The 27,571-nt window shown below is 41.7% G+C and overlaps 2 protein-coding genes and 5 non-coding genes across 12 annotated transcripts; 6 read left to right on the top strand and 1 right to left on the bottom strand.

The window, feature by feature from the left end:
* The first annotated feature begins 495 nt into the window (after positions 1–495).
* Positions 496–7,393, top strand: Eif4a2 (eukaryotic translation initiation factor 4A2). Of its 6 annotated transcripts, none has more exons than XR_012910113.1 (12): positions 779–927; positions 1,707–1,752; positions 1,835–1,967; positions 2,233–2,372; positions 3,101–3,269; positions 3,357–3,466; positions 3,703–3,846; positions 4,569–4,706; positions 4,939–5,028; positions 5,257–5,336; positions 5,790–5,896; positions 6,610–7,393. XR_012910113.1 is itself a non-coding variant. In XM_075967737.1 (11 exons), exons 1-11 carry the CDS (start codon positions 899–901, stop codon positions 6,752–6,754), a joined length of 1,227 nt encoding a protein of 408 aa, XP_075823852.1. In that variant the 5' UTR covers positions 496–898; the 3' UTR covers positions 6,755–7,393. The 6 variants fall into 6 exon arrangements, 2 of the variants coding, with proteins under 2 accessions (XP_075823852.1, XP_075823857.1); XR_012910112.1 differs by having other exon boundaries at positions 5,790–5,900; XR_012910110.1 differs by having other exon boundaries at positions 788–927; positions 1,704–1,752; positions 5,790–5,900; positions 6,610–6,748.
* On the top strand, positions 2,068–2,134 carry LOC142842859 (small nucleolar RNA SNORD2). The gene has a single exon (XR_012909514.1). It is a non-coding gene; the product is annotated as a small nucleolar RNA SNORD2 (small nucleolar RNA).
* On the top strand, positions 3,509–3,633 carry LOC142842811 (small nucleolar RNA SNORA63). Its single transcript, XR_012909474.1, has one exon. It is a non-coding gene; the product is annotated as a small nucleolar RNA SNORA63 (small nucleolar RNA).
* On the top strand, positions 3,885–4,062 carry LOC142842858 (small nucleolar RNA SNORA81). Its single transcript, XR_012909513.1, has one exon. It is a non-coding gene; the product is annotated as a small nucleolar RNA SNORA81 (small nucleolar RNA).
* On the top strand, positions 4,749–4,880 carry LOC142842810 (small nucleolar RNA SNORA63). Its single transcript, XR_012909473.1, has one exon. It is a non-coding gene; the product is annotated as a small nucleolar RNA SNORA63 (small nucleolar RNA).
* Positions 5,054–5,193, top strand: LOC142842827 (small nucleolar RNA SNORA4). The gene has a single exon (XR_012909488.1). It is a non-coding gene; the product is annotated as a small nucleolar RNA SNORA4 (small nucleolar RNA).
* On the bottom strand, positions 7,390–25,580 carry Rfc4 (replication factor C subunit 4). The gene is made up of 11 exons (XM_075967757.1): positions 25,525–25,580; positions 24,376–24,517; positions 20,608–20,686; positions 14,900–14,979; positions 11,776–11,895; positions 8,871–9,014; positions 8,543–8,663; positions 8,005–8,130; positions 7,828–7,908; positions 7,625–7,741; positions 7,390–7,543 (listed from the first exon to the last, which is right to left on the bottom strand). The coding sequence occupies exons 2-11, from the start codon at positions 24,504–24,506 to the stop codon at positions 7,448–7,450; spliced, it is 1,095 nt and encodes a 364-aa protein (XP_075823872.1). The 5' UTR covers positions 24,507–24,517; positions 25,525–25,580; the 3' UTR covers positions 7,390–7,447.
* Positions 25,581–27,571: the final 1,991 nt, after the last annotated feature.

The raw sequence follows: 27,571 nt of genomic DNA, 5'->3' as shown, positions 1-27,571 counted from the left end.
TGTTTTGTTTTACCAGTAGGGAGGGAATTAACTTTTTAAGTGCTAGGGCTGAACCTGCCGGAAGCACCCTACGTTTCAGTACAAAGAATGACAGGTCCTTTGCAAAAGTTGGTGATGATTTCATCAAACGTTTCTCACATCTGTTAGGTTTAAATTACTAGCATTATTATTATTTTTTTAACTGAAGCTAAAGGCAACCAGAAGAACCTGAAAATAGAACCGCCACCCAAGGGACATCAGTTAAATGACACTACAGGTCTAACTGCGAACTGGATTTCCTAGGACGTGCTGGGCGGCCGACATTTTCCGGGGCAGATCTGGGTGGCTAGGAAAAGGCTGGGCTGAATGCCAGGTAGCCCTTTACAGACCCATTAAACGGCAGTGAGCACGGGCGGAGTAACCGGCATCCGCTCCGGCGCGGAACGTGGCGTCCCGGCCCAGCGGCACGCTGACGCGCAGGCAGCCCGGAGCTGCGTCCTGGAGACGCCGCCCGCCAGCGAACAGCGCCACCGGCTTCCGCCCGGGGCGTCCCCAGCTCCGCCGGTCTCTGCGGCAGGGCCGCGGAAACCCCGTAGGAGCAGGGCGGCCGAGGAGCGCGGCGCGCGGTCGTACTGCTGCAATATTCTTCCGCCGATCGCAAAGAGTCCCAGCCCCGCTCCTGATTCATGGATCTCCGGGAACGCTGTAATACCAAGTAATAATGAAATGTGGATTTTGTCATCGACTCCCCTAGGATTTCAACTGCGGGAAGAAACCCGAGGAGGACAATTTTTGAGGCTTCTGAAGACAGCTAAGAAAATTCCTCCGCGAGAAAACGGGTTCCGGCCGCGAGCCTATAAAAAACGGGCGGCGCCGCGCGGCTGTCTTTTTAGTCGGGCGCTGAGTGGGTTTTCGGATCATGTCTGGTAGCTCCGCGGATTACAACAGGTACGGTGCTCCCGGGGCGGCCGGTGGCCGGTAGGGAAGGTCACTAGCACCCGCAGTTGGCGTGGGTGGCTGGCGGCCACACTGCAGCCATGCGGGCTTTTTCTTAGGGACACACACAGTCCCCTTGTGTCCTTCGAGAAGCTTCCATCATGGTAGGGTTCCAGATGGTGGGGAGACAGGACGGGTGGGAGAACGGCGTGTTACGGATGCCTTTTCTTAGGAGACATTGTGACATGTTGGCCGCTGCCCCTCCCCATGCGGGACATGGCAAGCGGAACCGTGGCGCAGTCAGCAGAGGACAGGGTGACCGTGTCCCGGCTATATTTGCGGCCGGTGGCGCGAGCCGGGGGTTCCAAGGGTTCTGTCAAGGTGGGAGATTGGACGGCTAGAGGACGATGACACCGGGCCGTAAACGGGGTGCCGACGAGCCGTTGGCATGGTCCTGGCTGGGCCTTCACGGCGTCAATCACGCCGGCTTGCGCAGAGTTAGGGGCGGAGCTCGGCGCGCGCAGCACTCGCGAGAGCTGCTTTTCCCAAACGGGAGGGCCTGGTCCTAGGGCACTCAGTGAAGGGGCTTTTTACACATTTTACTAACATTCCCAGCCAGTGGGGAAAGAGAGTGGTGCTTAGCCGAGACGCAGTGTCAACTTGCTCGGGCAATTTCAGAGTACGCATGCGTGGAGGGTACTGAGGCACAGGGTGGAAAAGGCCTTCCGTCTAGAGGTCTGTTCGTGGCTTGGAAGGGGTGAGTTGTCTAACTGCAGTGTTCTTGTCAGCAGAGAACATGGCGGCCCAGAGGGAATGGACCCCGATGGTGTCATCGAGGTAAGAAATGGGTGTTGGATGCTAAAGGTTTGAGATGGTAAACTTTTTACATCTTACTCATAATTTAATCATTAACTTGCAGAGCAACTGGAATGAAATCGTTGATAACTTTGATGATATGAACTTAAAGGAGTCGCTTCTTCGAGGCATCTATGCTTATGGTTTTGAGAAGCCTTCAGCTATTCAGCAGAGAGCTATAATTCCTTGTATTAAAGGTAAAACTCACTGACACACTAAAAGTTGCTGCATATATATGGACCATAAGTGGGAAAGTAACTTTTGGGGGAAATAACTAGCACCTGTCTGTATTCCTTAAAGTGAAATGATGGCAATCATCTTTCGGGACTGACCTGAAATGAAGAGATTCTCTTGCTGATCACTTACTTGGGCATAAATTTATGTTCCAACTGGAATACATGGTGTATAGTAGACATGACGATTTGATGTGGGATCGGTAAATGTGTATCCTACTTTTTTTAGGGTATGATGTGATTGCTCAAGCTCAGTCAGGTACTGGCAAGACAGCCACATTTGCTATTTCCATCCTGCAACAGTTGGAGATTGAGTTCAAGGAGACCCAAGCACTAGTATTGGCCCCCACCAGAGAACTGGCTCAACAGGTATTGATAGTGTAGTTCAAAAAACTGCTTGCGTGTTGCATAGGTTTCAGGTTTCACAACTGTGAAGAATTTAAATTTAAAACGTATGAATCGTCCTAGTAATGGCAGCCCCCATTTTAATTATACATGCATGCAGGAAGTTTTTGTTGAAAGCTAAGTAGGAACTGGGTATTGTAGGTTTGTAGGGTTGTACCTCAACAGTTGAACCTATAGGTTTATACTCAAAGGGTGGAGATTGTATCTGTACCCATTTGAAAACTTGGAATCCAGTTGTGCAACATGAAAACTGCAGTGACATGTTAAACATTTGACTGTCTCAGTAGTTTGTGATGCATCTGTTGCATGCCCTGTTTCAAAGCACTGCTATATTGGCTTTGAAGTAATGCTAATAAAGCTGGAAATTTTATCCAGGCCAAGGTTATAAGGCACAGTACACTGGGAGAAAAATGGCCAACATTTGCCCTTACAAAATATATTTCACTCTGACCCTACACAGTGGAGAAAGTGCAAATTTTTTTCCTTAGTCCCCAGTTGGTGTTTGAGGCGACAGGATCCCCAGTTTTAACAAGAGGAGGGAACAATAAGAGAATTGTAAGCTTGGAATTGTAAGTTTGTGCTATGCATGCATAAAGGCTATTGGCAGAGAAAAATAGTGCGATTATGCCTTGGAGCTTAAGTCTTAAAACTTACGTTTTCATAGAATGATAATTAAGCTTTTTGGCTTTTAGATCCAAAAGGTAATTTTGGCTCTTGGGGATTATATGGGAGCAACTTGTCATGCCTGCATTGGAGGAACGAATGTCCGAAATGAAATGCAGAAGTTGCAGGCTGAAGCCCCTCATATTGTTGTTGGTACACCAGGGAGAGTGTTTGATATGCTAAACAGAAGATATCTTTGTAAGTATTGTCTTCTATAGGTTGTTTTTTATTACTAAAAATGGCTAAAGGAACTTTGAAATACAGTATGACTTTTTTGATTAACAGCTCCAAAATGGATCAAAATGTTTGTTTTGGATGAAGCAGATGAAATGTTGAGCCGAGGGTTTAAGGATCAAATCTATGAGATTTTCCAAAAATTAAATACAAGCATTCAGGTAAGGTTTATTTTGTACTCCTACTGGTTTGGGTTGGGTTTCATGCAGGTAAAGTTACAATATAACTGAAGTGTTCTATTGTCGTTCCCCCTGCTGAAAGTATTTGATACTTTACTATCTCTGCTTAGCTCTACCATAGTCAGGCAGAGACGCTTGGTTTCAAACATTTCTTTTCTGTATTATTAACTGAAAGTTCAACAAATACACAGGTAAAACAACCGCTTTCTCTCTTACAGGTTGTGTTGCTTTCTGCCACAATGCCAACTGATGTGTTAGAAGTGACCAAAAAATTCATGAGAGATCCAATTCGAATTCTGGTGAAGAAGGAAGAATTGACCCTTGAAGGAATCAAACAGTTTTATATTAATGTTGAAAGAGAGGTAATTTGTCTCATTGTTGAGTATAAAAGTTTTTCCTCACCTTCTTGTATAAGCACTGTGCTAAAATTGCAGAAACTAGGATTATATCTTAGTTTTTGTAATGATGCTAGCAGAGTACACACAAGAAGAAAAGTAACTGCACTGGATCCCACAGACAGGGGTGGACCTCTTTCTTAATGTCCAGTGTCCTTTGTCTTAAGATTTGGTGCAATAAGTCTTTAGAAACAGCAGTTTTCAACATGTTGTTTGCATAAGATTACATCAGAATTCTACGTGCCATACATATATATTATGATTCATAAGAGCAGCAAAATAGGGAATTGCTGGATTCTGGATGCACTTTTTGTTATTTTTTTGATTGGAATTTTTGGACAGGAAGAGAAAACTAATGTAAATTGGTATTTAATGATTGTTAAACTGAAGAACAGCTTCTATAAAGTAGCTGGGTTTTTTATTTTTTACTTGATTTGCGCTTCCATTTTTGACAACACTTCAATTTTGGTTTTTTGTTTTAGAAATAAATTTCAAGGAGCATTGTATCTGTTTTAAGCTGCATTTATTTTCTTAAAAGAAAAACAGCAAAATAAAGTAGCAACAATATGGTTGGGTAAGCTCAACATGAGCTGTCTTACAGAATCACAGCCTTAAGTTGAGTACCACTGAACAACAGTCTTCTTAAAATGGAAAATTTAATTGACATAACTTTGTTTAACCTACATTAGGAGTGGAAGTTGGACACTCTTTGTGACTTGTATGAGACATTGACCATCACACAAGCGGTTATTTTTCTCAATACAAGGCGCAAGGTGGACTGGCTCACAGAGAAAATGCATGCCAGGGACTTCACCGTTTCTGCTCTGGTAAGAGTTGGATTTAGTAATGCTAATCAAATTACATTCATTAAGCAGGATTTAACTACAATATGGCTGTTGAGTGCTATGTTGTCGTTCCCCCTGCTCAAAACAATATTGTTTCTTAACTATACCTGTCTGCTATACACTCAGTAGCAGCCAGGGACGCTTGGTCTCATACACGAAATTGAATGTGTACCTTACTAGAGATACTTGATTAAAAGGTTGTTAACATTTGCAGCATGGTGACATGGACCAGAAGGAAAGAGATGTCATCATGAGGGAGTTCCGATCAGGGTCAAGTCGTGTTCTGATCACTACTGACTTGTTGGTAAGTGTGCCCCCATTTTTAAAAAGTACCAAAAAGCTAGATTTGTGGGGAAGGTATTTTAAATAACCTTAACCAACTTAAGCTATTTGGCAGAATAAGTTAGACCACACTCCACAGTGGACTATACCATTTAGTATGGTTCATTACTATCTTGTGGCCTACAATAATCATAGGAATGTCTAGTTTGTTGAATTTTTAAGGTATTGAAAAGCCTTGTTTCTATTTCAGGCTCGTGGGATTGATGTGCAACAAGTGTCCTTGGTTATAAACTATGATCTACCTACCAATCGTGAAAACTATATTCACAGGTGAGGAGAAAGCATCTTCTCCACTTGTATTGGAGAAGGAATTTCGAACGTTTTCCTACAATGTTTTATACACAAGGTAATGGCAATTCAGGGAATAGATTCCAGTAAATAGGCATAATTTATTTACCAAGGTCTAAGTAAAATTGGATTTGGGAATATTGATCAGAACAAAGTGGGAAAACTTGTAAATGTGGCCAAGGTTGTGTACATACATGCAGATTAGGTTGCTTTAGTTTTTTTTGGTCTTAGCTTATGTTTGAGCCTTACTAGTGATTTTTCTTGAGTTCATGTGCTTCTTTCTTGGTGATTGATTCTATATAGTTGGGATTTTCTTGGTGTTGCTGGTAGCATTTTGAGTTGATTCCCTGGTTTAGTTATAGTGGCTTTTATCCCTAAATAAATTGAATTGTACTTTGTTATATGATGTAAAAAAAGACTTTTTAAAAAATACAGGAGTCGATAGCGGCAGTTGATGACGAGATGGCGCTCAGAAACGGCGTTGACGTAATTTAGGACGTGGAATCATAAGCGAAACAGCACACTGTTTGAATAAAGAGCGAGTCGGTATTTATATTTGATTTTCTTTTGTCATGATTATTTGATATTTTAAGTTGTTCCAGCCCAAGGCATTTTGTTATGTTAGCATTTATGATAGGGAGCATTAGGTGGTCTGTACTGTCTGGTACTTGGTAGGAAGGTAGAGCTGTTTTGGAGGTAACACGTTTGAGTAATCTTGAGTATAACGTGTGAAAAGCTGAGCAAAAAGCAGTGATAAGTTTGGGTTACCATACCAAATATTTGTTTTCCCACTGGAAAAAAAGTAAGTTTTAGGAAATAGTTAACCTTGCAGCATTTGTATTTACAGTTTACAGTTCCAGAAGTGCGTCGAAATGGATTTTATAACTGTTTTCTTTTATCCCTGGTGTTTACATCTGTCCCAGGCTGACATCTGCTCCTGGCTGGCCCACTTTGGTATGGGCTTTAATTCACCCCAAACACAATACTGTCATCTGCTTTTACTATAATGCTCAAGGCGCCTATCTCATTTTGCAGCCAGACAAGCCTTGAAATCTTTTGGCACTAACTGCAGAGGAAGATGGTTCCTCCCACCTCTGGATATATTGGTTTTTAGCGGCTAGTGCTCCACTTAGAAGCACGAACTATAACCATAAGTAAACAGCAGCTGATGGTTAACAAGTGGATCGTCATATTCAGTAGTATGAAGTAATACTAAAGCAACATCCTGACTGCTGGTTTCTTTTTTCTTACACAGAATTGGCAGAGGGGGTCGATTTGGGAGGAAAGGTGTGGCTATAAACTTTGTTACTGAAGAAGACAAGAGGATTCTTCGTGACATTGAGACTTTCTACAATACTACAGTGGAGGAAATGCCCATGAATGTGGCTGACCTTATTTAATTCCTGGGATGAGATAGTTTGAATGCAGTGCTCGCTGTTGCTGAATAGGCGATCACAACGTGCATTGTGCTTCTTTGAGAATATTTGAATCTTGTCTCAATGCTCATAACGGATCACAAATACAGATTCTGATAGCAAAGCGACTTTAGTCCTGAGCTCTTGTGAGGAAAGGCATTGGCTTTATCCTCTTTAGAGTTAGACTGTTGGGGTGGGTATAAAAAGATGGGGTCTGTAAAATCTTTTTTTCTTAGAAATTCATTTACTAGTTATGTAGAAATGGTTGTATTAGATGTTCTCTATCATTTAATAATATACTTGTGGACTAAAAGATATAAGTGCTGTATAAAATCAGCCAATTATGTTAAACTAGCATATCTGCCTTTATTGTATTTGTCATTAGCCTGATTAGAAAAGGCCTTTAAAAGTGATTTTTCTTTTTTTTAGAAAACATTTGAATGCATTTTGTTTGGTATTGTATTTATTCAATAAAGTATTTAATTAGTGCTAAGCGTGAACTGGACCCTGTTGCTAAGCCTCAGCAAGCAATCATCCTAGGTAGGGTTAAACCCACAGTAAAATTGCCATATTGCACATGTCTTAATGAAGTTTGAATGTTAAATAAATTGTATATTCACTTTATAGGGTTTTTGTCGTTTATTTATTAGCTAAAAAGATCATCATACAAGTTGGTCTTCAACAGTTCTGAGTTAGTTGCTGCATCACAGTTGCACAGAGGCTCATCAACTGCAGGTGTTCATCTGCACCATCCGCCAGACATTTATCCACTTCCTGCAAAGGGAATAAGCAAAGTTTAAGTCAGGCACCCAGGGGGCAGAGAGACATACAGTTTTGTACAGCCTCAATACTTACAGCAAGTTTTTCTGTAATAATGGACTTCTGCTTATCAGAAAGCTCTTCATCTTCTACAACTGCATCATGAAGTTGATTAACAAGCTGAATAGCTGCATGTCCTTCATCAATTAGGTCCTGCAACAGAAATAGTTAAACAGAAATAGTTTATTATTTTATCAAATAATAAGATTTTCAAAGCAGTTCTTTTAACTAATAATTACCTTTACCACAGCTTCTAGTTTGTCAAAAGAGCCACTGTGACATGCAGTGAATACTCCACTAATGGTTGTAGCTGGTATTACCTGAAAGAATAGACATTTAAGTCAGGGCAAGGTCTCCAACTTGAGTACTGGAATAATAAAGAGCCAGGAGTTGCCAAGGTAACAACTAGTACTCACGCCAGCAATGTCTGTGATGATATCTTCCATGACTTCCTTTCCACCGGTTAGTCGAGTAGCACTTTGAAGAAATGTAATGGCTTTCCGTAGATCTCCTTCTGATATTTTAACAAGATAAGCTATTCCCTGAAATGAGTTAGGAAAATTGGTCTGGCCAGATGGCTTACCAGGTGCTTGCCACACAAAGACAACTAAATTCCTATAATGCTGGAGAGAATCCTGTTTAGAGTCTATAGTCAGTTTTTATGACAGGGTTTCTCAGTCTTGCAGGTGGGTTGAGATAGCATCTGTGCAAAGGCAGATCTTTGCTTTAGAAAGGAATTAAATGTGAAGAGGGCACTTAAAGAGTGGTAGGGCATGCCTTTAATCCCAGCACTGGGGGAAGCAGAGGTTTCTATAGAGTACACAGAAACCGTCTCAGGAAAAAAAAATATATGTGGAATCATGAGTTTCAATTGTGCTCAATTATAATTTTCAGGACCTCTTTAAGATGTACATTCATAAAAGGAATTAATATATAATCATAATTAGTATTTACCTCATTGCTGATTTTGACATTTTCCTTCTCAGCAATATCCAGTAATCGCTCCTGCTGAATTTTATCTGACAGAGGCTTGAAGCGGAACTTTGAACATCTAGAAGTGAGGGGTTCAATTATTCTGGAAAAGATTGAAAACCAACCATGATGGTGCACTTCAAATTAACATAGAATAAGGAATGTTGTCACTACAAATCCAAAGTGAAAGATGAATCAGTTACTTTGATCCAACTATTACACATGTAGGAATGTATAGACATATCACCTGGCATACCGATGTTAGCTTTAAAAAGGCGGCTTAGCATGTCGCTTCAGGGCGTATACATACCGACTGACATAGTTACAGATGAGGCAGAATCTGGTTGTTTTTGACTCTTTTTCCATGGTACGTCTTAAAGCTGCTTGAGCAGCTGAGGTCATAGAGTCTGCTTCATCCAGAATTATAATCTTAAAGGGAGGACATGGCTTCCCACTAAATCAGAAACACAGGAGTTAAAAACCGATAAGTATCTTTGCTGAGATATAATACACAGTTCACCCACTTGTATCTTAGTATGTGGTAACCTATAACTTGTAAATAACTCAGCTTATTAGGGTGTGTGTATAATGTGTATGGGTAGGTGCATGCTTCCCATAGTACTCCTGTAAGAAAATAGGGTACCTGGAGTGGGAGGGTACCTGGAGTGGGTTCTTTCCACCTTAACAAGGGTTCTGGAGAACAAACTCAGGTTTTCAGGCTTGCATGGTAAATAGTTTTTTCCCTCTGAATCATCTCAACCTATATTGTTTATAAAATGATACAGATAAATGAAATTCAACATATTACTGTTCTTTGTGCTATAGAGTAATTTTAACCTCCTTTCATACTCCAGCAACAGTTCAGAGTGGGCATCCCAGACAAACTTATGTCCCAGACTGGTCAAAATGACACTGTCTCTAAGCTACTCAGAATGGTGGGTGTTCAATTTAAACCAACTATTTCTGAAGTTCTCCATTAGTTGTTTTCAGACCATAGTTAACCACAGGTAACTGACAGTATAGACAGTTTGGGGAACCTACAGTAAAGCCGTCAACAAATCTAACTTTAGACTTTTCCCTGAAAAAGCAGCTGTTGTCAAGACCCCAGCTCCACTCGTCTACTGCCTGTATGAAGGTATGATCTATAGCTCGGTTTTTTCACTTAACCATATGGTAGTGGGTGCCAATACTTGAACTTCTTTATAACCAAATAGGCAGATGGGTATTTCACATTTTGTTTACCCACTAATCATTTGGATATTTTGGTGTTTTGTCTAATAGGAATAATTACATCTGTACACATTTTAGGCATTCATCAATTTTAATCTTCTATGCAAGAATACAAGGGATGGAATTTTTGGGTCATGTGGTTTAATTCTTTTCCTTTTAAAAATATTGTTTATTTGTTCATTGATGTTTTGCCTGTGTGTTTGCGTATATAAGGGTGTTGGATCTTCCAGAACTGTAGACAGACAGTTGTGAGCCACCATGTGGGTGCTGGGAATTGTGCCCGGGTCATCTGGAAGAGCCATCTTAACTTCTAAGCCATTGCTCCAGCACCCACGTGGTAATTCTTAATCTTAAAGAAAAGAAAAAAGAAAAAGAAAGTGTGGCCAGGCGGTGGTGGCGCACGCCTTTAATCCCAGCACTCGGGAGGCAGAGGCAGGCGGATCTCTGGGAGTTCGAGGCCAGCCTGGTCTACAAGAGCTAGCTAGTTCCGGGACGGGCACCAAAGCTACAGAGAAACCCTGTCTCGAAAAACCAAAAAAAAGGCCAGCCTGGTCTACAAAGGGAGTTCCAGAACAGGCTCCAAAGCTACAGAGAAACCCTGTCTCGAAAAACCAAAAAAAAAAAAAAAAAAAAAAAAAAAAGGTATGTGTGTACAGCATTCAAGTGAGGTCAGAGGACAACCTTTTGGACAACCAGTCTTCTCCATTGCATGGATTCCAGGATTGGACTCAGGAGCTGGTCCTTCACTGTTGGCTATCTCACTCAAGCGCAATTCTACTTAATCGTTAGAGGAGCTGACAAAACTATTTTCTAAGACACTGTACTACTTTTTTTTAAAAAAATTTTTTAATATTTATTTATTTATGCATGCAATATTCTTTCTGTGTGTATGCCTGAAGGCCAGACGAGGGCACCATTACAGATGGTTGTGAGCCACCATGTGGTTGCTGGGAATTGAACTCAGGACCTTTGGAAGAGCAGGCAATCTCTCCACTGAGCCATCTCTCCAGCCCCGACACGGTACTACTTTATAATCTAGCCATCAATAAGTGAGATTTACAGTGTTTCTCCTTAACAAGTGCTGGTTGTTTTCTGTCTTTTTTTTTTTTTTATTTCAGCCATGGTATTGGTTGAGAAATGTCTATGATCTTTGCCCATTTTGTAGTTGTATTTTTAATTGAATTCTTTATATATTCTGGATATAAGTCCTTTTCTAGATATGACTTGTAAACATTTCCATTTTGTGGGTTATTTTCTGTACACTGATTTCGCTTCATTTTTATTTTCTATAGCATTTTTATTTAATGATGAATCTTGTTTTTGGCTTTTACTGTTCATTTAGTTGGCCCAGGATAGTTTTATGATATTCAGGAAACTACTAGAAGCATTCTAAGGCTTTTTAGCCTTCATGTTGCCAGGCTGTTAGTGACTGACACCAATGCCTTTCATGTAACAACAGAGGGAGGGAGGAGGCATGCCCCTGCTACCCACCCCAGGGAGGAGAGAGAGAACAGCTGCAGAATTAGTACAGTGTAGGCTCTCATAGCAAGACCACATGCTGAGGGAGAAGCAGACGCAATAGCAATAGGACCTTGCAGGGCCTGTCTGCATCAAGAGCAGGGAACTTAAGTTGCTGCCTATTCGTCTACTTCTCACTCTCTCTGTTCACTCTAGGTGTAAGCACTTTCCACTGTGAACTCAGATTGATTTTAGGCTAGTCTGTGTTGTTATAACATGGTATCTGAGACTGAACGGTTGTGACAGTTTATCTGTTGAGGATTTCTTTTTTTTTTTTTTGTTAAAACGATTGAATAATTGTGCTAAACAGGGTCTACCATTTTCTTATAAAGACACGAGGGGACTTAGTTTCATAACTTCCAATTATCTCACCCAAATGCTACACTGGAGGCCAAATTTAAACCACAGTCTACATTTAAAGCAAATAGAAGGAGCTGTATTACAGAGAGGGGAGGCAAGTTACTTACTCCGAACGACTTCCTGACACAGTTAACTGAGCAAAATTCTTCACTTTCTCACGGACTACTTGTATTCCACGTTCATCAGATGCATTTAGCTCAAGAACCCTTTGTCGAAAGAGTTCAGGCCTATTTCAAAATGAAAAGCATTATGAAACATAACAGCACTAAGTAACCCAGGTGCTGATGCTGTTTAGAACACACCTGGTGAGCAAAACCAAAAGGCGGCGCAATTACACACATGGTCTTTCTTTGTGGAGCTATGCATCTAACATTTTGGCTAAAACCTAGAGCCCAGGCATGGTGGCCAACTTTAATCTCAGCACTTGGGAGGCAGAGGCAATCAGATCTGGGGATCTCTGAGTTTAAGGCCAGCCTTGTCTACATACAGTGAGACCACGTCTTCAAATAAATAAATAAATATTTAATTTCTCAGTTTTGTGTAATAAGCATCCACTTTCTACTAAAACCAGTAACATTCATTCCATTGTTAGATATCTATTGGGTTTTAAATGTTATAATTTAGCACATTGACTTATTCCCATAAAATAACTTGCTAAAAGGTAAATTTCTGGATTAAAACATGAATGAGTAAGGTGGTATGTGGCAAGGGTCAGACTCAGGGCATATACTTCAAGCCTAAATAGAATTTAATTTTTTGTTAAAGATTTTATTATGTATACAGTATTCTGCTTGCACATATGCCTGCAGGCCAGAAGAAAGCACCAGATCTCATTACAGATAGCTGTGAGCCCCATGTAGTTGCTGGGAATTGAACTCAGGTTCTCTGGAAGAGCAGCAGTGAGTGCTCTTAACCTCTGAGCCATCTCTCTCCAGCCCCCAAATATGAACGTTTTAAAAGATGTTTTCTCCAACATAATATTTCTATTGATTATTTGGAAATTTCACACAATGTACCCCTATCACACTTGCTTCCCAGTCTTTCCAGGTCCCCCCACAACCCCCACAAAGAGAAAAATACACCAGGTACAATTTGTGCTGTTCATATACTCACTGGAACATGATAAAAATGAGTGAGCCCTCCCCCACTAGAAGCCATCAACTGTGAAGAACTGTCTTCAGTATCTTCCTGTCTAGACTGCTGGAGTGGGCACTGGGAGAGAGGCCCTTACAGAAGCCTTCAGGGTCTCTCACTGACTGAGACCGCAGTCATTGATACCGCTGCAAAGTAAGCTTTCCTGTCCATAAGAGATGGATGCTCATAGCCAGGCTACATTAGAGCTATGTAACTCAGGGTGGCTCAGCTTTCAGTTCTATTTCCACTTTTCAGTATAGGATTTATAGGCATGTACCATCGCACCTGGCATATAAACCTTTCCTTGTCACTGTTGTTTTTGGAGGCAGGATTTCTCTGTTTTATCTCTGGCTATCCTAGAATCATAGACAGGCTGGCCTTGAACTCACAGAGATCCCTCTGCCTCCTGAGTGCTAGATCAAAGGCGTGCACCACCACTCCTAACTGGTATAGAAACATTTTTTATTTAAAGTAGTATATGCTACTATAGAGATTTGAGAAATAAAATAAAATTATTCCCTAGAAAACCACTGTTTTCCAAATTCTCTACACAGACAAAATGTGCACATGTACTTTTTCTTTTTGGAAACAGGGTTTTGCTGTGAAGCCCAAACTGGCCTCAAATTTGAGATTATTTCACTAGGATTATAGGCATGTTCTATCATGTCTAGTGCATGTGTGTGTGTGTCTGTGCCCAGAGGCTAGAGGGTGTATTAGATCCCTTAGAGCTGATATAAGCCACCTGATCTGAACTCTGGTTCTTTGCTACCTTTGATAAAGCTAAACCATCTCTCTAAGCCAAGTGGTTTAGGTTATTCTTCATTTTTCCAAATTAGTATGAGATCCTAAATATTCTAAAGCATAAACATTTAGAGAACTCAGTGCATGTACTTTGAAAAGTCACATGTATAACTAAGTATGGCATTTACAAGTACATTCTTTAAGACAATTATAAACATTATTTTGGAAACTGTTCTTGTCATGTAGCCTTAGACTCATGAGGCCCCTGCCTTAGCCTCTTAAGTGTTACAAGTATGCACAATGAGTGACTATGAACATATCCCCCCCTCCCCCCAATGGAGCTTTTCTATGTAGTCCTGGTTGTCTATCTGTACTGGAACTCACTCTGTAGACCAGGCTGTTCTCAAACCCAGAGATCTGCCTGCCCCTGCCTCCCAAGTGTTGGGATTAAAGATGTGCTGCCCCATCACCCACAGCTGTCTGGAGACGTCAGGGAATGATCCTTAAGTCTTTTAAAAATATTTTTAATTATATGTGCTTTGTGTGTGTGTCCAGAATGCAGGTGCCCATGGAGGAAACAGGTATAGGATGAGCCAGAGTTAAAGCATGGTTGGTCAGCATGGGTGCTGGGAGGGAACTTAGGTTCTCTGAAGATCAGAAAAACCGAAGTCATCTCTTCAATTCTTAGTGAATAGTCTTAACCACTGAGTCATCTCTCAAAACCATTTCTTTTTTACTTAAGATTTTTACTTAGCATGTTTCTATGTGAGTAAATGCCATGTGTGTTTGGATACCTGAAAACAAAAAGGTGTCTGATCCCCTGGAGCTGGAGTTAACAGGCATTTGTGACTCACCAGATGTGGGTGCTAGGAACCAAATTCTGGTTCTATGGGAAGATCAGAAAGTTCTCCAAACACTTAAGCCATCTCTTTAGTCCCTGGTGTATAGTCTTTAAAAAGAAATTGACCAGCTGTGGTGGTTTGGATATGAATGACCCCCAAAGCCTCATTTATTTGAAAGCATAGTCATCAAAACGCGGCACTATTAGAAAAGAATTTGTGGCCTTGTTGGAGCATGTGTGCCATTAGGGTGGGCTCTGAGGTTTCAAAAGCCCATGCCAGACCTAGGCTCTCTCTGTCACCCCCTGTAGATCAGGATGTAGTTCTCAGCTCCTTCTTCAGCATCATGCCTGCCTGTGAGCCACCACGCTCCCTACCATGACCATAATGGACTAAACCTCTGAAAACCGGTACGCAAACCCCAATTTAATGCTTTCTTTTATATTTGTCATCTTGGTCATGGTGTCTCTTAACATCAATAGAAAACTGACTAAGACATCAACCAATGTCAACTTACCCAAAGAGTTCTCTAGCTGCTGCCAAAATTGTGGATGTTTTGCCAGTTCCGGGTGGCCCATAGAATAAGAGATTAGGAAGCTGCAAAAATTAATTTTTAATTTTTTTTAAAATATTTATTTATTTATTATGTATACAATATTCTGTCTGTGTGTATGCCTGAAGGCTAGAAGAGAGCACCAGACCTCATTACAGATGGTTATCAGCCACTATGTGGTTGCTGGGAATTGAACTCAGGACCTTTGGAAGAGCAGGCAGTGCTCTTAACCGCTGAGCCATCTCTCCAGCCCTAATTTTTAATTTTTGTAGATTGTATTCTGTCACAAATAGATGAAACCGACAAAACCCAACGGTCTGTGAAATGGTGTGATGACTTTCCTGATGGACTACATTTAATATAAATGCTGTCGCAGTGTTTAAAGTTCTAAATATGCCTTTGACCTTGCTATGTAATTATAGATGACCTTGAACTCCTGACCCTCCTGCCTCCACTTAGAATTCCAGTCTACTATACCTTGATAATGCATTAAGCTCTAACTCAGGTAGAATTCTGAAGATAAGTAGGTAGTAGTTTGACTTTTACCACATGTTGCCCCTCTTGTTCATTCATGCTTTACCCAAACACCCAGGTACTGCCCTGAGTGCCACTTAAAAGCCTTCATCGGCTTCCTACTCCACTCAGAAAACAGCAGCAAAACCTCAAGCACTTATAATGACTTGCAGTAAGAAAGAACTTTCTCCTCTGAATGTATGTAATTCTCAATCTGGACTCTGACACCATTCTGCTTGCCATGTCAAGGCTATGCACTGCAAGTTGGATTCTATATTTGCTGCATTTTTTAAAATCTGCATTTATTAATTGTTTAACAGTTGAATTTAATTATAAAATACCCACCAACCTCACTAGATAGCTCACTTAAAAAGGTGAAAAACTTTTACTGCTGGGTGTAGTGGTGCATGCCTTTAATCCTAATACTCAGGAGGCAGAATCCAGCAGATCTCTGAGTTTGAGGCCAGCCTAGTCCATAGAGTGAGTTCCAGGACAGCCAGGGCTACACAGAGAAATCCTACCCTAAAATAGAAAAAAGAGAAAGAGGGGGCTGGGGAGATGGTTCAGAGCATTGCCTGCTCTTCCAAAGGTTCTGAGTTCAATTCCCAGCAACCACATGGCAGCTCACAACTGTCATTAACTCCAAGACCTGACACCTTACAGACAGACATGTAGGCAAAACACCAATGCACATAAAATTATTTTAAAAAAAGACTACCACATTAACAACACATAGTTTAGATAGCTATGAGACCCTATTTTTCAAAAAAAAAAAATCAAAATATCCTATATGATGATTAATATTAACAGATCCTGGGTTCACAAACCCTTGGGTATGTCCTTGAGGAATATCTCTAGGAATATTCTAGGGTCAGCCCAGAAGCCACACAGGTCTATGAAACAGTAGTTCAGACAGACCAAGCTACATGTTGAACTGGAAGCAGAACTTAGTATCATCACCTACATGGTACTAGTTTTACAGATATGAACAATTTAAGAATAAAGTCATAGTGCTTATGCCAAAGTTCAGAAAGGCTGCTGAGGTTACTGTGAAAGTGAGGCAGAAGTTGCAATGGAGACCCCGGGATGTGGGAGACATAAGATAGTGGGATGTCTACTGAGGAGCTGGTCCAAGATAGAAATCATGTGTACTGGAGGTGGCCAAGCTGGAGGGATGAGGCTACCTAAGTCCTTTGTTCTAGAACCTCATGTTTGTCTGTCCAGCTGGTTTAAGATATGCTTTGATCTATTCTTCCCTTGCTATGTGCCCTTCCTCCCTTTTGGGATAGGGATGTTCACTTTGCAATTGTATATTAAAATTATGTAACTTGGCTTGGATTGTAAGGGACTCACAGTTTACAGAGGGAGTCTCAGAAGTCTCTGCTCTTTAAGACAGAGAATTTTTGAAATTGTGTTGAATACATTTTGTATTATGAGCCAGCCATCAGCCTATGGGGATGAGGGTCAGAACAGCATAGCTTAAAAGTTGAATGTTTGGAGCCATTTCATGGTGGTGGCACATGTCTTTAATCCCAGCACTCGGGAGGAAGAGACAAGTGGATCCCTGTGAGTTTGAGGCCAGCCTGTTCTATAAAGTGAGTTCCTGGACAGGCTCTAAAGCTACAGAGAAACCCTGACTCGAAAAACCAAAAGACCAAAACAAACAAAAAAAGTCGTATATTTGGATGTCAAGTTGACAAGAGACTTGGGATGTAGGACTGATTGTAAACGTGACATGTTCTAGATTCACTGAGGAAATAAGCCTCAGAGCATCAAAAGGAGTCAGGACTAGCGTTCATCTCTATGCTTCTTGGTCATAAATGCAGTATGACCAGCCAACAAAAGTCCCATGCCTTCCCTGCGCTGTGAGACTGCCTAAATCCTAAGCTGTTTGTGTCACGGGTGGTATCACTGCAATGTGCAAATGAATTAGCATACCCTCTCAGGTTCCTATTTTTTAAGGTGATAATTACTTTGATATGTATATGGCTCTATTTGTAATGATTAATCAAGGTAACTATAACACACCTCAGTTCTTTAAGCCAAGAGTAAAATTATTATTTTGGTTTTTTGAGACAGGGTTTTTCTGTGTATCTCCAGCTGTCCTGGAACTCACTCTGTAGCCCAGGCTGGTCTTGAACTCATGAGATCCTCCTGCCTCTGCCTCCCTGAGTGCTGGGATTAAAGGCGTGTACCACCATTGCACAGTTGAGTAAAATTATTTTAAAATGTCTTTAGTTAACATTTATTAGTTATACATTAAATAATTGTGTGTGTGTGTATCATGTTTTTACCCCCATTACCCTTTCTCTTTTTTGTTTTTCCAGACAGGGTTTCTCTGTGTTAGTCCTGGCTGTCCTGGAACTCACTCTGCAGACCAGGTTAGTCTCAAACTCAGAGATCTGTTTGCCTCCCAAGTGCTAGGATTAAGGCGTGTATCGCCACTGCCTGGCTACCTTCTCTTAAGAGTATTAATTTTTATACTATATAAACTGATCTCAGAAAAAAAAACTATTGCTCAATTTTAAAATATTTGAAAGAAAGGACTTTTAACTCTTTAAAGTAAAACAAAAATCACTTTATTAATTTCTTCAGAAATGAAGTGTAAAATATTAAATAAGACCTCCTTTTCTGTACCACTGGAGATCAAACATAAGACCCCTGTACTATTTAAAAATGCTATTTAAAAATTTACCAGTAAACATCCCCACCCTTTTTTTGACTTTATATTTTGAGGCAGGATTGGCTAACTTGGCCTGACTGGCCTTGAGTTTACAGTCTTCGGGCCTCAATCCCTGAGTAGCTAAGAGTATACCTGCACTTGCAGGCCCAGATAAAAAAAGAGGTTAACCAATGTTATATTAGGTGACAGTCTTACATTTGTCTAGAAATGTTAATAATTACTTTGTAATCTGTTAGTAGCCAATTAACATTGTATACTATTATAGCATTAAAAGACAAATGGTATTTGGATCAAATCAAAATGAATACTGGAAAGGATTTTAAAATTTTAACTAGGTGTTTTTCTCATTGTGTAGTATAATACAGGCTGAGAATCCCTCATTGGAAATCCCAAATCCAAACTATTTTAAACATTAATGTGCTGCCACACACATGGTTTCTCTGAAGACATTTTTTTTTCATCGTACTACAAGGGAACGTTTGATGTACCACTAATAGTACTAATTCACTGATATGTGAATGTAGAAAACAGTAACTTATTGTTCCAGGACAGTCAGAGCTACAAAGAGAAACTGTCAGAAAAAGGCAAATAAACAAAAGAAGTGGAAAAAAAAGTCAGCAATGATGTGATACCAATCCACAACTGCCTACATGGGTGGGTAAGATATTTACAGCTTTGTTTTGGATTGTATGAAAACCTCAATTCACAAAATGCCACTGTATAAAATTCAGGGCATGGGTATGAAACATTAATGAATTCTGTGTTGACTTGCGGGTCTCATCTCAAATACATTTAATTTGGATTTATGTAAGCGTTAATGCTTAGGTTTTAAGTGTTTCCAAAAGGCCCATAGGCAGAGGCAGGAGGATCTCTGTGAGTTCGAGACTAGCCTGGTCTACAAGAGCTAGTTCCAGGACAGGCTCCAAAACCACAGAGAAACCCTGTCTCGAAAAAACCAAAAAAAAAAAAAAAAAAAAGGCCCATATGCTAAGGCTTTGTCATCAGCCTGTAGCGCAAAACGTAATGAAACTTCTGAACTGTAAGCCAAAACAAACTTCCCTTTTAAGTTGTTTATATCAGATATTTTGTTAAAAAGATGCAAAGTTGCCTAACCCACAACCATTCCAAAATCTAATAAAAAACAAAGAAAAACAAAACAAAACAAACACAATCAAAAATCCAAAACATATTTGGTTCCAATCACTCTGGAAAAGTGACACTCCTTAACCTGTGCCATAACTTCAGAAATGAATAATGGAAGGGCAAACCAAGTCTCTAAAGGCAGTCAGGTTTAGAAGACGGAACTTAAGAATAAAGCAAAAACTATGTCCTATGCTCACCTCTGATTCCCTTTCTGTACTGAGCTCATAAGACATGGGGACACCTCTTCATATATAATTTAAAACTGCTTACTCAGCCAGGTGTCCTAGTATACACCTGCAATGACATCATTTGGGAAGTAGAACCAGGAGGCTCTAAAATATGAGATTATCTTCAGCTACACTGGGAATTCAAGGCTAGTTTAGAGTACCTAAAACCCAGTCTCAAAAACTAAACCAAACAAACCTGCTAACTCTTCAAATGGGCTTATGTTGACTATAATAATTTAAAAGCAAGTTATCAAGGATATTTTGTCCTATCCATGACAGGAAATGCAGTGTTCTAAGAATTATATGCTCTATTTTTTAATAAAACTAGGTTAAAAAAATATGTACCTACACATACACATGTTTCAGACAGGGTCTCACTGTGACTGTTCTGGAATTTACTACGCACAACAGAGCAGCCTATTCTTCTGAAGTGTTAGAATTAAAGGCACATGCCACGACACCCAGCCAACTATATCTATTTTAAAATCGGCTCTTTTCTGTAACAAGTATTTGTAATTTCTTGTAACATGCTTATATCTAACTTGATTTACTTGTTTATTCTCTTTCCTCTCCAAAATATAAGCTCATGGAGAAAGGGTCCCAATGTATCTTACTCACCGTACTTTGTGGTTGTTTCTCCAGATAGAGCTTCTCTTGTAGCTCTGGCTTTCCTGGAACTCATTCTATGCCAGGCTGGCCTGAAACTCAGAGATCCACCTGCCTCTGCCTTCCGAGTGCTGGGATTAAAAGCATGCACTACCACCACCAGGCTGTATTCAGTGATCTTGAACACCACATAAGAATGCCACACAGGGGCCGGGCGGTGGTGGCGCACGCCTTTAATCCCAGCACTCGGGAGGCAGAGGCAGGCGGATCTCTGTGAGTTTGAGACCAGCCTGGTCTACAGAGCTAGTTCCAGGACAGGCTCCAAAGCCACAGAGAAACCCTGTCTCGGAAAAAAAAAAAAAGCCACACAGAAGATGATAATTGTAGCATCAAAGACTTATAGCATATATTTAAGGTTATATTTATGGATAAAAGGTTAAAATAAAGGAAGAGGTGAATAAATGCTAACTTCCCAATACCATCAAACAACATCTACTTACATCAGCTCCTTCTAAAGACTTTTTAAGTACCGCAACCACTTCTTCCTGGAAAGCAACTTCATCCACACACTTTGGACGACTGAAGGATGGAGGGAAGGGAGGTTATTTTAGCATATGTGGTAGCCACAGAAGTTTCAAGTGTTCCTTCTGCTAAAATACCAATCAATGATAGCTTCTTAGTTATAAAATTGAAAGTAGGCGGTCTTCATTTGTATTTACCATAAGAAAATACACACTAGTGGAATGAAATGATTTTTGTTTCTACCTATACTACACACATAAATTATTAAGCAGAGGAATTTAATTTACAGTGAACTGGATATGGAGGCCCACCTCTTTAATCCTAGCAAGGATCTCTGAGTTTGAAGCCAACTTGGTCTACATAGTGTATTCCAGGACAGTCAGGGCTACATAGTAAGATCCTGTCTTAAAAAAAAAAAAAAGAGAGCCGGGCGGTGGTGACGCACGCCTGTAATCCCAGCACTTGGGAGGCAGAGACAGGCGGATCTCTGTGAGTTCAAGGCCAGCCTGGTCTACCAAGGGAGTTCCAGGACAGGCTCCAAAGCTACAGAGAAACCCTATCTCGAAAAACCAAAAAAAAAAAAAAAAAAAAAAATCAAAAAAAAAAAAAAGGAAGGAAGGAAGAAAAAGAGAGAGGAGAAAGAGAGGTGAAAGAAAAAAGAGAGAAAGAAAGAAAAAAGAGAAAAAGGAAAAGAAAAGAAAGAAAAGAAAAAGGTGAACACCTGTCTGGTCTGTAAAATAATATATCAAATGTCTGCGTAAACACACACACAAACACACACACACTTTCTGTCTCTACTAATACATTATATGGTTAGTACCATTTTTTCTAACAACTAACTACGCCAAAATAAAGGAGACCTTTTTTGTTTTGTTTGAGACGGTTTTTATCTGGTTAGTTCTGGCTGTCCTGGAACTCATTCTGTAGATCAGGGTAGCCTTGACCTCAGAAATCTGCCTGCCTCTGCCACCTGAGTGCTTGGATTAAAGGCGTGCATCACCACACCCAGATAATAACTTTTATTGTACGTAATTTATTAGTAATTTTTATACTTTGAGACAAAGTCTCACTATGTAGCTCTGGCTAGCTTAGAACTTGCTACCTGGACCACAGAGATCCGCCTGCTTCTGCCTTTCCAGTGCTGTGACTAAAGGTGTGAGCACCACCTCCAGCCATTAGTCAGTAATTACTATGACAAAGTTGTTCTCCCAGGTTGTACAACTCAAGTTTCTGCTTAATAAACTAACAAAACATCCTTTTATTTTAAGAAAGTTATGGGGGCTACAGAGATGTCTCAGTGCTTAAGAGCAACTGTTGCTCTTCCACAGGGCCCAGGTTCAATTCCCAGTGCCCACATGGCAGCTCACAACCATCTAGAATTATAGCCCTATGGGCTCTGATACCCTTTTCTGGCCTCTATGGGCACATGGTACACAGGCATACATGCAGGCCAAACACTCACACATGTAAACTAAAATAAACACAATTCAAAACTTTTTAGTGTTATGTGTGTGTGTACACACTTTCAGGAGTCACTTCTCTCCTTCCACTGTGGTGTTCAGGGATCACACTTATGTTGTCAGGTTTACACAGCCAAGGGTCTTTCCCACTGAGCCTTTTCACTGGCCCCAAAATTCTCTGGCTCACACTTTTATAATTAATCAGGTTAATACTGGGCAAGAATCACTGTGTGCTGTAAGTCAAACTCTCATCCAAATGCCTGCAAGGATTAGGCAGATATCTATGAAAACAATGAACAGCAGCTATATGGTGATGTAAAGCCTCTCCAAAGGAGAAGCAGCATACAGTCTGATGTCATGCAAGAACGTATCCAGACTGATTGGGGAAGCTGAAAATCTAGATTTCTCCCTTCCCCACATATGTTTTTAAATTTATTGTGTGTGTGTGTGTGTGTGTGTGTGTGTGTGTGTGTATAGTGTTCTAGGTACCAGATCTCATTATAGATGGGTATGAGCGATCATGTGGTTGCTGGGAATTGAACTCAGGACCTCTGAAACAGCAGTCAGTTCTTTTAACCTCTGAGCCATCTCTCCAGCCCCCTTCCCCCATATTTTTTTTTAATTAAAAAAATAATCTAGTTTTGGAGCTGGTAAGATAAGAGGCAAAAGCACTTAACTCCTGCAAGTTGTCCTGTCTTCCACGTGAGTCAAGGCATGCTTTCTAAGGCATGCACCCTCCTTCCCAAACAATAAAACTTAGAAATGCAAAGAAACATAGAATTCTGAGCTCGAGTACAGTTCATTGGTAGAGTGCTTACCTACCATGTAGAAAAGCCAGTGAATTAATGCAAAGTAAATTAAAAATCTAGATTAGGGTCAGGAAGATGGCGCAACAGGTGAGTGCTAGCCTTTACAGCCTGAGGCTCTGAATCAGATCCACAGAACCTGGGTAGACACGTTAGCTGTATTAATACCAGCACTCCTAGAGGGAGACTAGAGGCAGAACTGCCTGGGAGCTCAGGAGCCAGCTAGCCTGGAGAAGGCCGCACAGTAGGAGAAACAAGAGATCCTGCTTCAGCGGGGTGGAAGCTGAGAACTGATTACCACAAGTTGTCCTTGGACCGCCATGCACAGGCTGTGGCACACAGGCACCTTTACTCTCCAGAATACACAATAAATAAAATTAAAACAACAACAAAATCTAGATTGCTATAAGCACTGACTTTGGGGACACGAACATGCAATAAGTTGGGGGTAGGGAGGGGTGGGAATGATGTGCATGTACTTATATTTTAGTTTCTAAAAAATGATTAAAACAACAAAATAACCCAAAGGTCTTGTTTAGTTTGTAAATAACCTGAAAATCCTTGGTAACGACAGAGGCTAGTTAATGATTACACCGAGTATCACCTAGCTGATGACAACTTAGTGCTACTTCAAACCTTTTTTCTTATGCTAAAAAACAAAACAACCCCCAAAATTTCCAGCATATTATAATAAATGGGGACAGAATTGAGATTTCAGTAGTACTATTTATAGCCAGCTCACAGAGAGGTTGTTTATTTCTGTACCTAAGACTCTAAAACTGTACCCTTTATAAAAATTTTAGCTCACTTATAAAATAAAATTACAGAATTAAACTCAGCACTATATCAGTCCAAGGACTTATATAACTGGGTGATTTCCTTCCCACAAAGTTAGCATCTATATACGGCAAATCCCCTGTAGTGATATTGTGCGTTTTAACAAATAAAGCTTGCCTGAAGATCAGAGTGCAGAGCTAAGCCACTAGAAGCCAGGCACTGATGGCACACATCTTTAATCCCAGGATTCAGAAGACAGAGGCAGGTGACCTGTTAGTTCAAGGCTACCCGGAGCTACACAAAATTGATATAGTCTAAAAGAGAGAGCTCACACAAAGGTGACCCTAGCCCTTGGGATCTCAGGCCTTTAATCCCAGCCCCAGGGAGGAGACAGGAGTGATGTGGCTGGGAGGAGATAGGAGCTCATTGCAGTCTGAGGGTTCATAGGGACAGGATTGCTCCTTCAACTGGAGGATTCAGTAGAGGTGAAAGGTCTCTCTAGTGGCTCTGTGGCTCTGCTTCTCTGATCCTTCAGCTTTCACCCCTAATACCTCACTGCAGGTTTTTATTAAGAACAATAAGAATTTGTGCTACATCTGATGCCCAAGCATATCCACCTTACATGAAAAAAAAAATGGACTAGAACTGATGAAAGAGGAAACTTATTAGTTATTCCAACAACAAAAGAATGATTGATTCTTACTATTTCTCCACCCAAGGAACTGGTTTGATTTTCTTGGTTTCTCCACTGCTTCCTGCAGTGGCAGATACTGCCCGGTCCTTAGTGAACTGTAGTTTAGTACCGGCAGACGTGCCTTTTAGAAATGCCTGCATGGTTTCTTTTCCTGGGTATAAGGCAAAAGAAAAAAAAAAAGAAAGCATTAGGGGCAAGTTCCCTGTGAAAGGACGCCTAACCTTGTGCAAAGACATTCAGCAATTACTTAATAAGTACTGACTTAGAATGCTCTGAATGCACTCAGGGTCACAGGGTCATAAGAGGGAACAAAGTCCTTACAATTGAACAATATCATCTCTCCTTTGGGCCTTGAGAGCAGCTTTTCTAGCAAAGCCAATGCTGGCCTTCAAAGACTTGGGGGCGGGGAGGGTGGAATCTTGCTCTAAGGGCAGGAGTTACTGTGATAGACTCAAAATAAGAAATCAAAATGAGAAAAGTGTTAAGATTTATACCAAACCTAACTACTAATACATAAGCACATTTACAGGCTATTTTCAGGTGCTCCAAAACCACCACCCCTCCGCTATCCCCGGCTTCTCTGGTAACTCCCAGCATCGATCGCAATGTGTTTTGTTTTTGTTTTCTTTTCCCCACTGCTACAGTTGGTGCTTAAACGTGACTAGCTTCATGACATCTGGAGAAGCTTTACCAAAGGAAATGTGAAAACGGGGCTAACGACGACTCAAAAGTAAACGACAGCAAGCCGGGCGGTGGTGGCGCACGCCTTTAATCCCAGCACTCGGGAGGCAGAGGCAGGCGGATCTCTGGGAGTTCGAGACCAGCCTGGTCTACAAGAGCCAGTTCCAGGACAGGCTCCAAAGCTACAGATAGACCCTGTCTCAGAAACCAAAAAGAAAAAAAAAAGTCAACAACTGCAAAAACGGAGCTGAGCTTGGCCCACGGGTTAATTAATGCTCGACAAAACACAGTACGCGGTCACTGTCTGGTCTAAGGCCAGTTTCTTGCCACCTCGCGGGGCTGCTGCCTCCCGCCGCGGGCTGCAGACGACAATGCCGCCCGAGCCGCGGTAGGCAGTGACCACCGCAGAGGTGGAGGACTCAGCCCTGTCCCCGCCAGCCCGGATCCAGGCCGAGAATACGCAGAACCGACACTTACAGTCGCCGCCGTCCCTCTTGAGCCGCGGTTCCCGCCACAGGACAGCGGCGAAAGGCACGGCGGGAGTGCGCGTTACGATAACGTCACTTCCGGCGCGCGGGTCTGGGTGGCGCGCGAATGTTTGACTAGGTGTGGAGAGGTGCAGGTATCGGCTCCGGCTGCCAGGTTCCGCCGAGGTAATTCTGTGAGGACCCCGCGGACAGACTCGGGGACGCTCCGGTCACTGTGGAGTGCAGCGGGGATGAAGCGGACCCGGCATGCTCCTCCGGGAAGGCCTAGCTGAGGTCCGCCCGCACTAGGAGCCGCTTTTTTAAAAAATATTTATTTATTTATTTATTTATTTATTTAATGTATACAATATTCTGTGTGTATGCCTGAAGGCCAGAAGAGGGCGCCAGACTTCTTTACAGATGGTTGTGAGCCGCCCTATGGTTGCTGGGAATTGAACTCAGGACCTTTTGGAGGAGCAGGCAATGCTCTTAACCGCTGAGCCATCTCTCCAGCCCCCTAGGAGCCGCTTTAAGCAAGTTTGCTGCCACCGTCACCCCAAAGGTCGGCCGGGACGCTCTCTCTCGGCCTTTCCCCGGAAGGGGGCACCCGGCAGAGTCCTGCCCTCATCCCCCATTCTGAGTGGCCACAGGGCAAACTGCGTACACAAATGCGGCGTCTGAAGCTAGAGCGATGGCTCTGTAGTTAATAGCATTGGCTGTCCTGGGGGGGGGGGGGGGAGGACCACGGCTCATCTGGCGGCTCACAACTGCTAACAGCAGTTTAGGGGCTCTAACGCCCCCTTCGGGTCCCGGCAGTTTCTATATGTATGTGGTGTACATACATGCACTCGGGCAGACTCACACACACACACGCGGTCACAGCTAGAGAGATGGCTCAGAGAGTATATACAAGCAAAATACCAGTGCACATGAAATAAATGAACCTTTGCCACTCGGTGGAAGGAATGTCATTGTTTCCACCAGAAATGTGTCTAGGTTTGGCGAAGCGTGCTCATTTTTCTGGAGCCAGAGTTCTCAAAGGCTCCTGGGGTTGCACCAGAAGCACTCGAGGGGTTTGTAAGAAGTACTTTTCCCGTCCTTACACCGACCCACAGGGCCAGAATCTCTGTAGTGTCTGGGAATCTGTATTTGTCGTGTAAGGTTCTTGGTTAGTATCTCCTCCAAAACTTAGGTGGAAAACCCCAATGTAATCAACCCCCTAGTGTCGTCCTCTGCAATCCCAGGATTCCTGACGAAATAAAAGACTTTGTTTTCCCCCTTGAGATGACTCACCAGATAGCGGCACCGTAAGCTTAAATTTCCCAGGTTCCAGAACTAAGTGTCCATTCCTTATAAATTACTCAGCACAGGACGGGCTAGGTTTCTTTTCACTACACTGTGGATATCCTAACTAATTTCTTGCAGAAAATAGCCCAGTTTGCTGTGCATGGGGATGAGAATGCAAACTATACAGGAATATCCAAACTGCAAAAACTCTTTGTTTATTGCTCTAAAGTCGGTGGAACCTGGGAGAATGAGGCCTCAAAATGAGGCGGACTAGAGTCTCAAGTAACAACCAGCTTTATCCAAAGCCTCAGACAGTGTGTACTCTGAGAACAGTCAGGTGAGTGAAGTGTAGCCTCACAAGGACAAGCCACGCGTGGCATATAAACAAACGACAGCAGCCCGCTGTAATCTGAAGCAAACTCCCTCCTCCCTCTACGCCCGGGAGGGGCACCGAAGCACATTCCAAGAGCAATTCTGTATTTTGAAGAAACTGAGGTTACAAAATTTGTCTTGGGAGTTTTCTCACAAACATTCATTTATTCTAGGACCGTTTTCTGACACCATGTCAGCAGGAAAAAACCACTTGGGAACAAACACATGTACAAAGGACCCATGTCAGCCTGGCCTTATGCACTAGGAGAGTGGTTCTCAACCTTCCAAATGCTGCGACCCTTTAACACAGTTCTTCATGTTGTGATCCCAACCACAAAATTATTTCATTGCTGCTTCATAACTGTAATCTTGCTATTGTTATGAATCACAGTGTAAAT

The sequence above is a fragment of the Microtus pennsylvanicus genome, chromosome 1, assembly GCF_037038515.1.
Source record: "Microtus pennsylvanicus isolate mMicPen1 chromosome 1, mMicPen1.hap1, whole genome shotgun sequence".
NCBI lineage: Eukaryota > Metazoa > Chordata > Mammalia > Rodentia > Cricetidae > Microtus > Microtus pennsylvanicus.
Note: the sequence above shows the minus strand (reverse complement) of the source record. Positions and strands in the feature narration are given on the sequence as shown.

Bases quoted from the DNA above. Each gene is read 5' to 3' on its own strand.
- Rfc4 (XM_075967757.1), bottom strand. From the start codon at position 24,506: ATGCAGGCATTTCTAAAAGGCACGTCTGCCGGTACTAAACTACAGTTC. The intron at 14,980-20,607 runs GTAAGTAGATGT...TAATTTTTGCAG, and splicing joins AGTCTTTAGAAGGAGCTGAT to CTTCCTAATCTCTTATTCTA. The intron at 8,664-8,870 runs GTATGTATACGC...AATCTTTTCCAG, and splicing joins ATCTGTAACTATGTCAGTCG to AATAATTGAACCCCTCACTT.
- Eif4a2 (XM_075967737.1), top strand. From the start codon at position 899: ATGTCTGGTAGCTCCGCGGATTACAACAG. The intron at 3,847-4,568 runs GTAATTTGTCTC...AACCTACATTAG, and splicing joins ATATTAATGTTGAAAGAGAG to GAGTGGAAGTTGGACACTCT. The intron at 5,337-6,609 runs GTGAGGAGAAAG...TTTCTTACACAG, and splicing joins CGTGAAAACTATATTCACAG to AATTGGCAGAGGGGGTCGAT.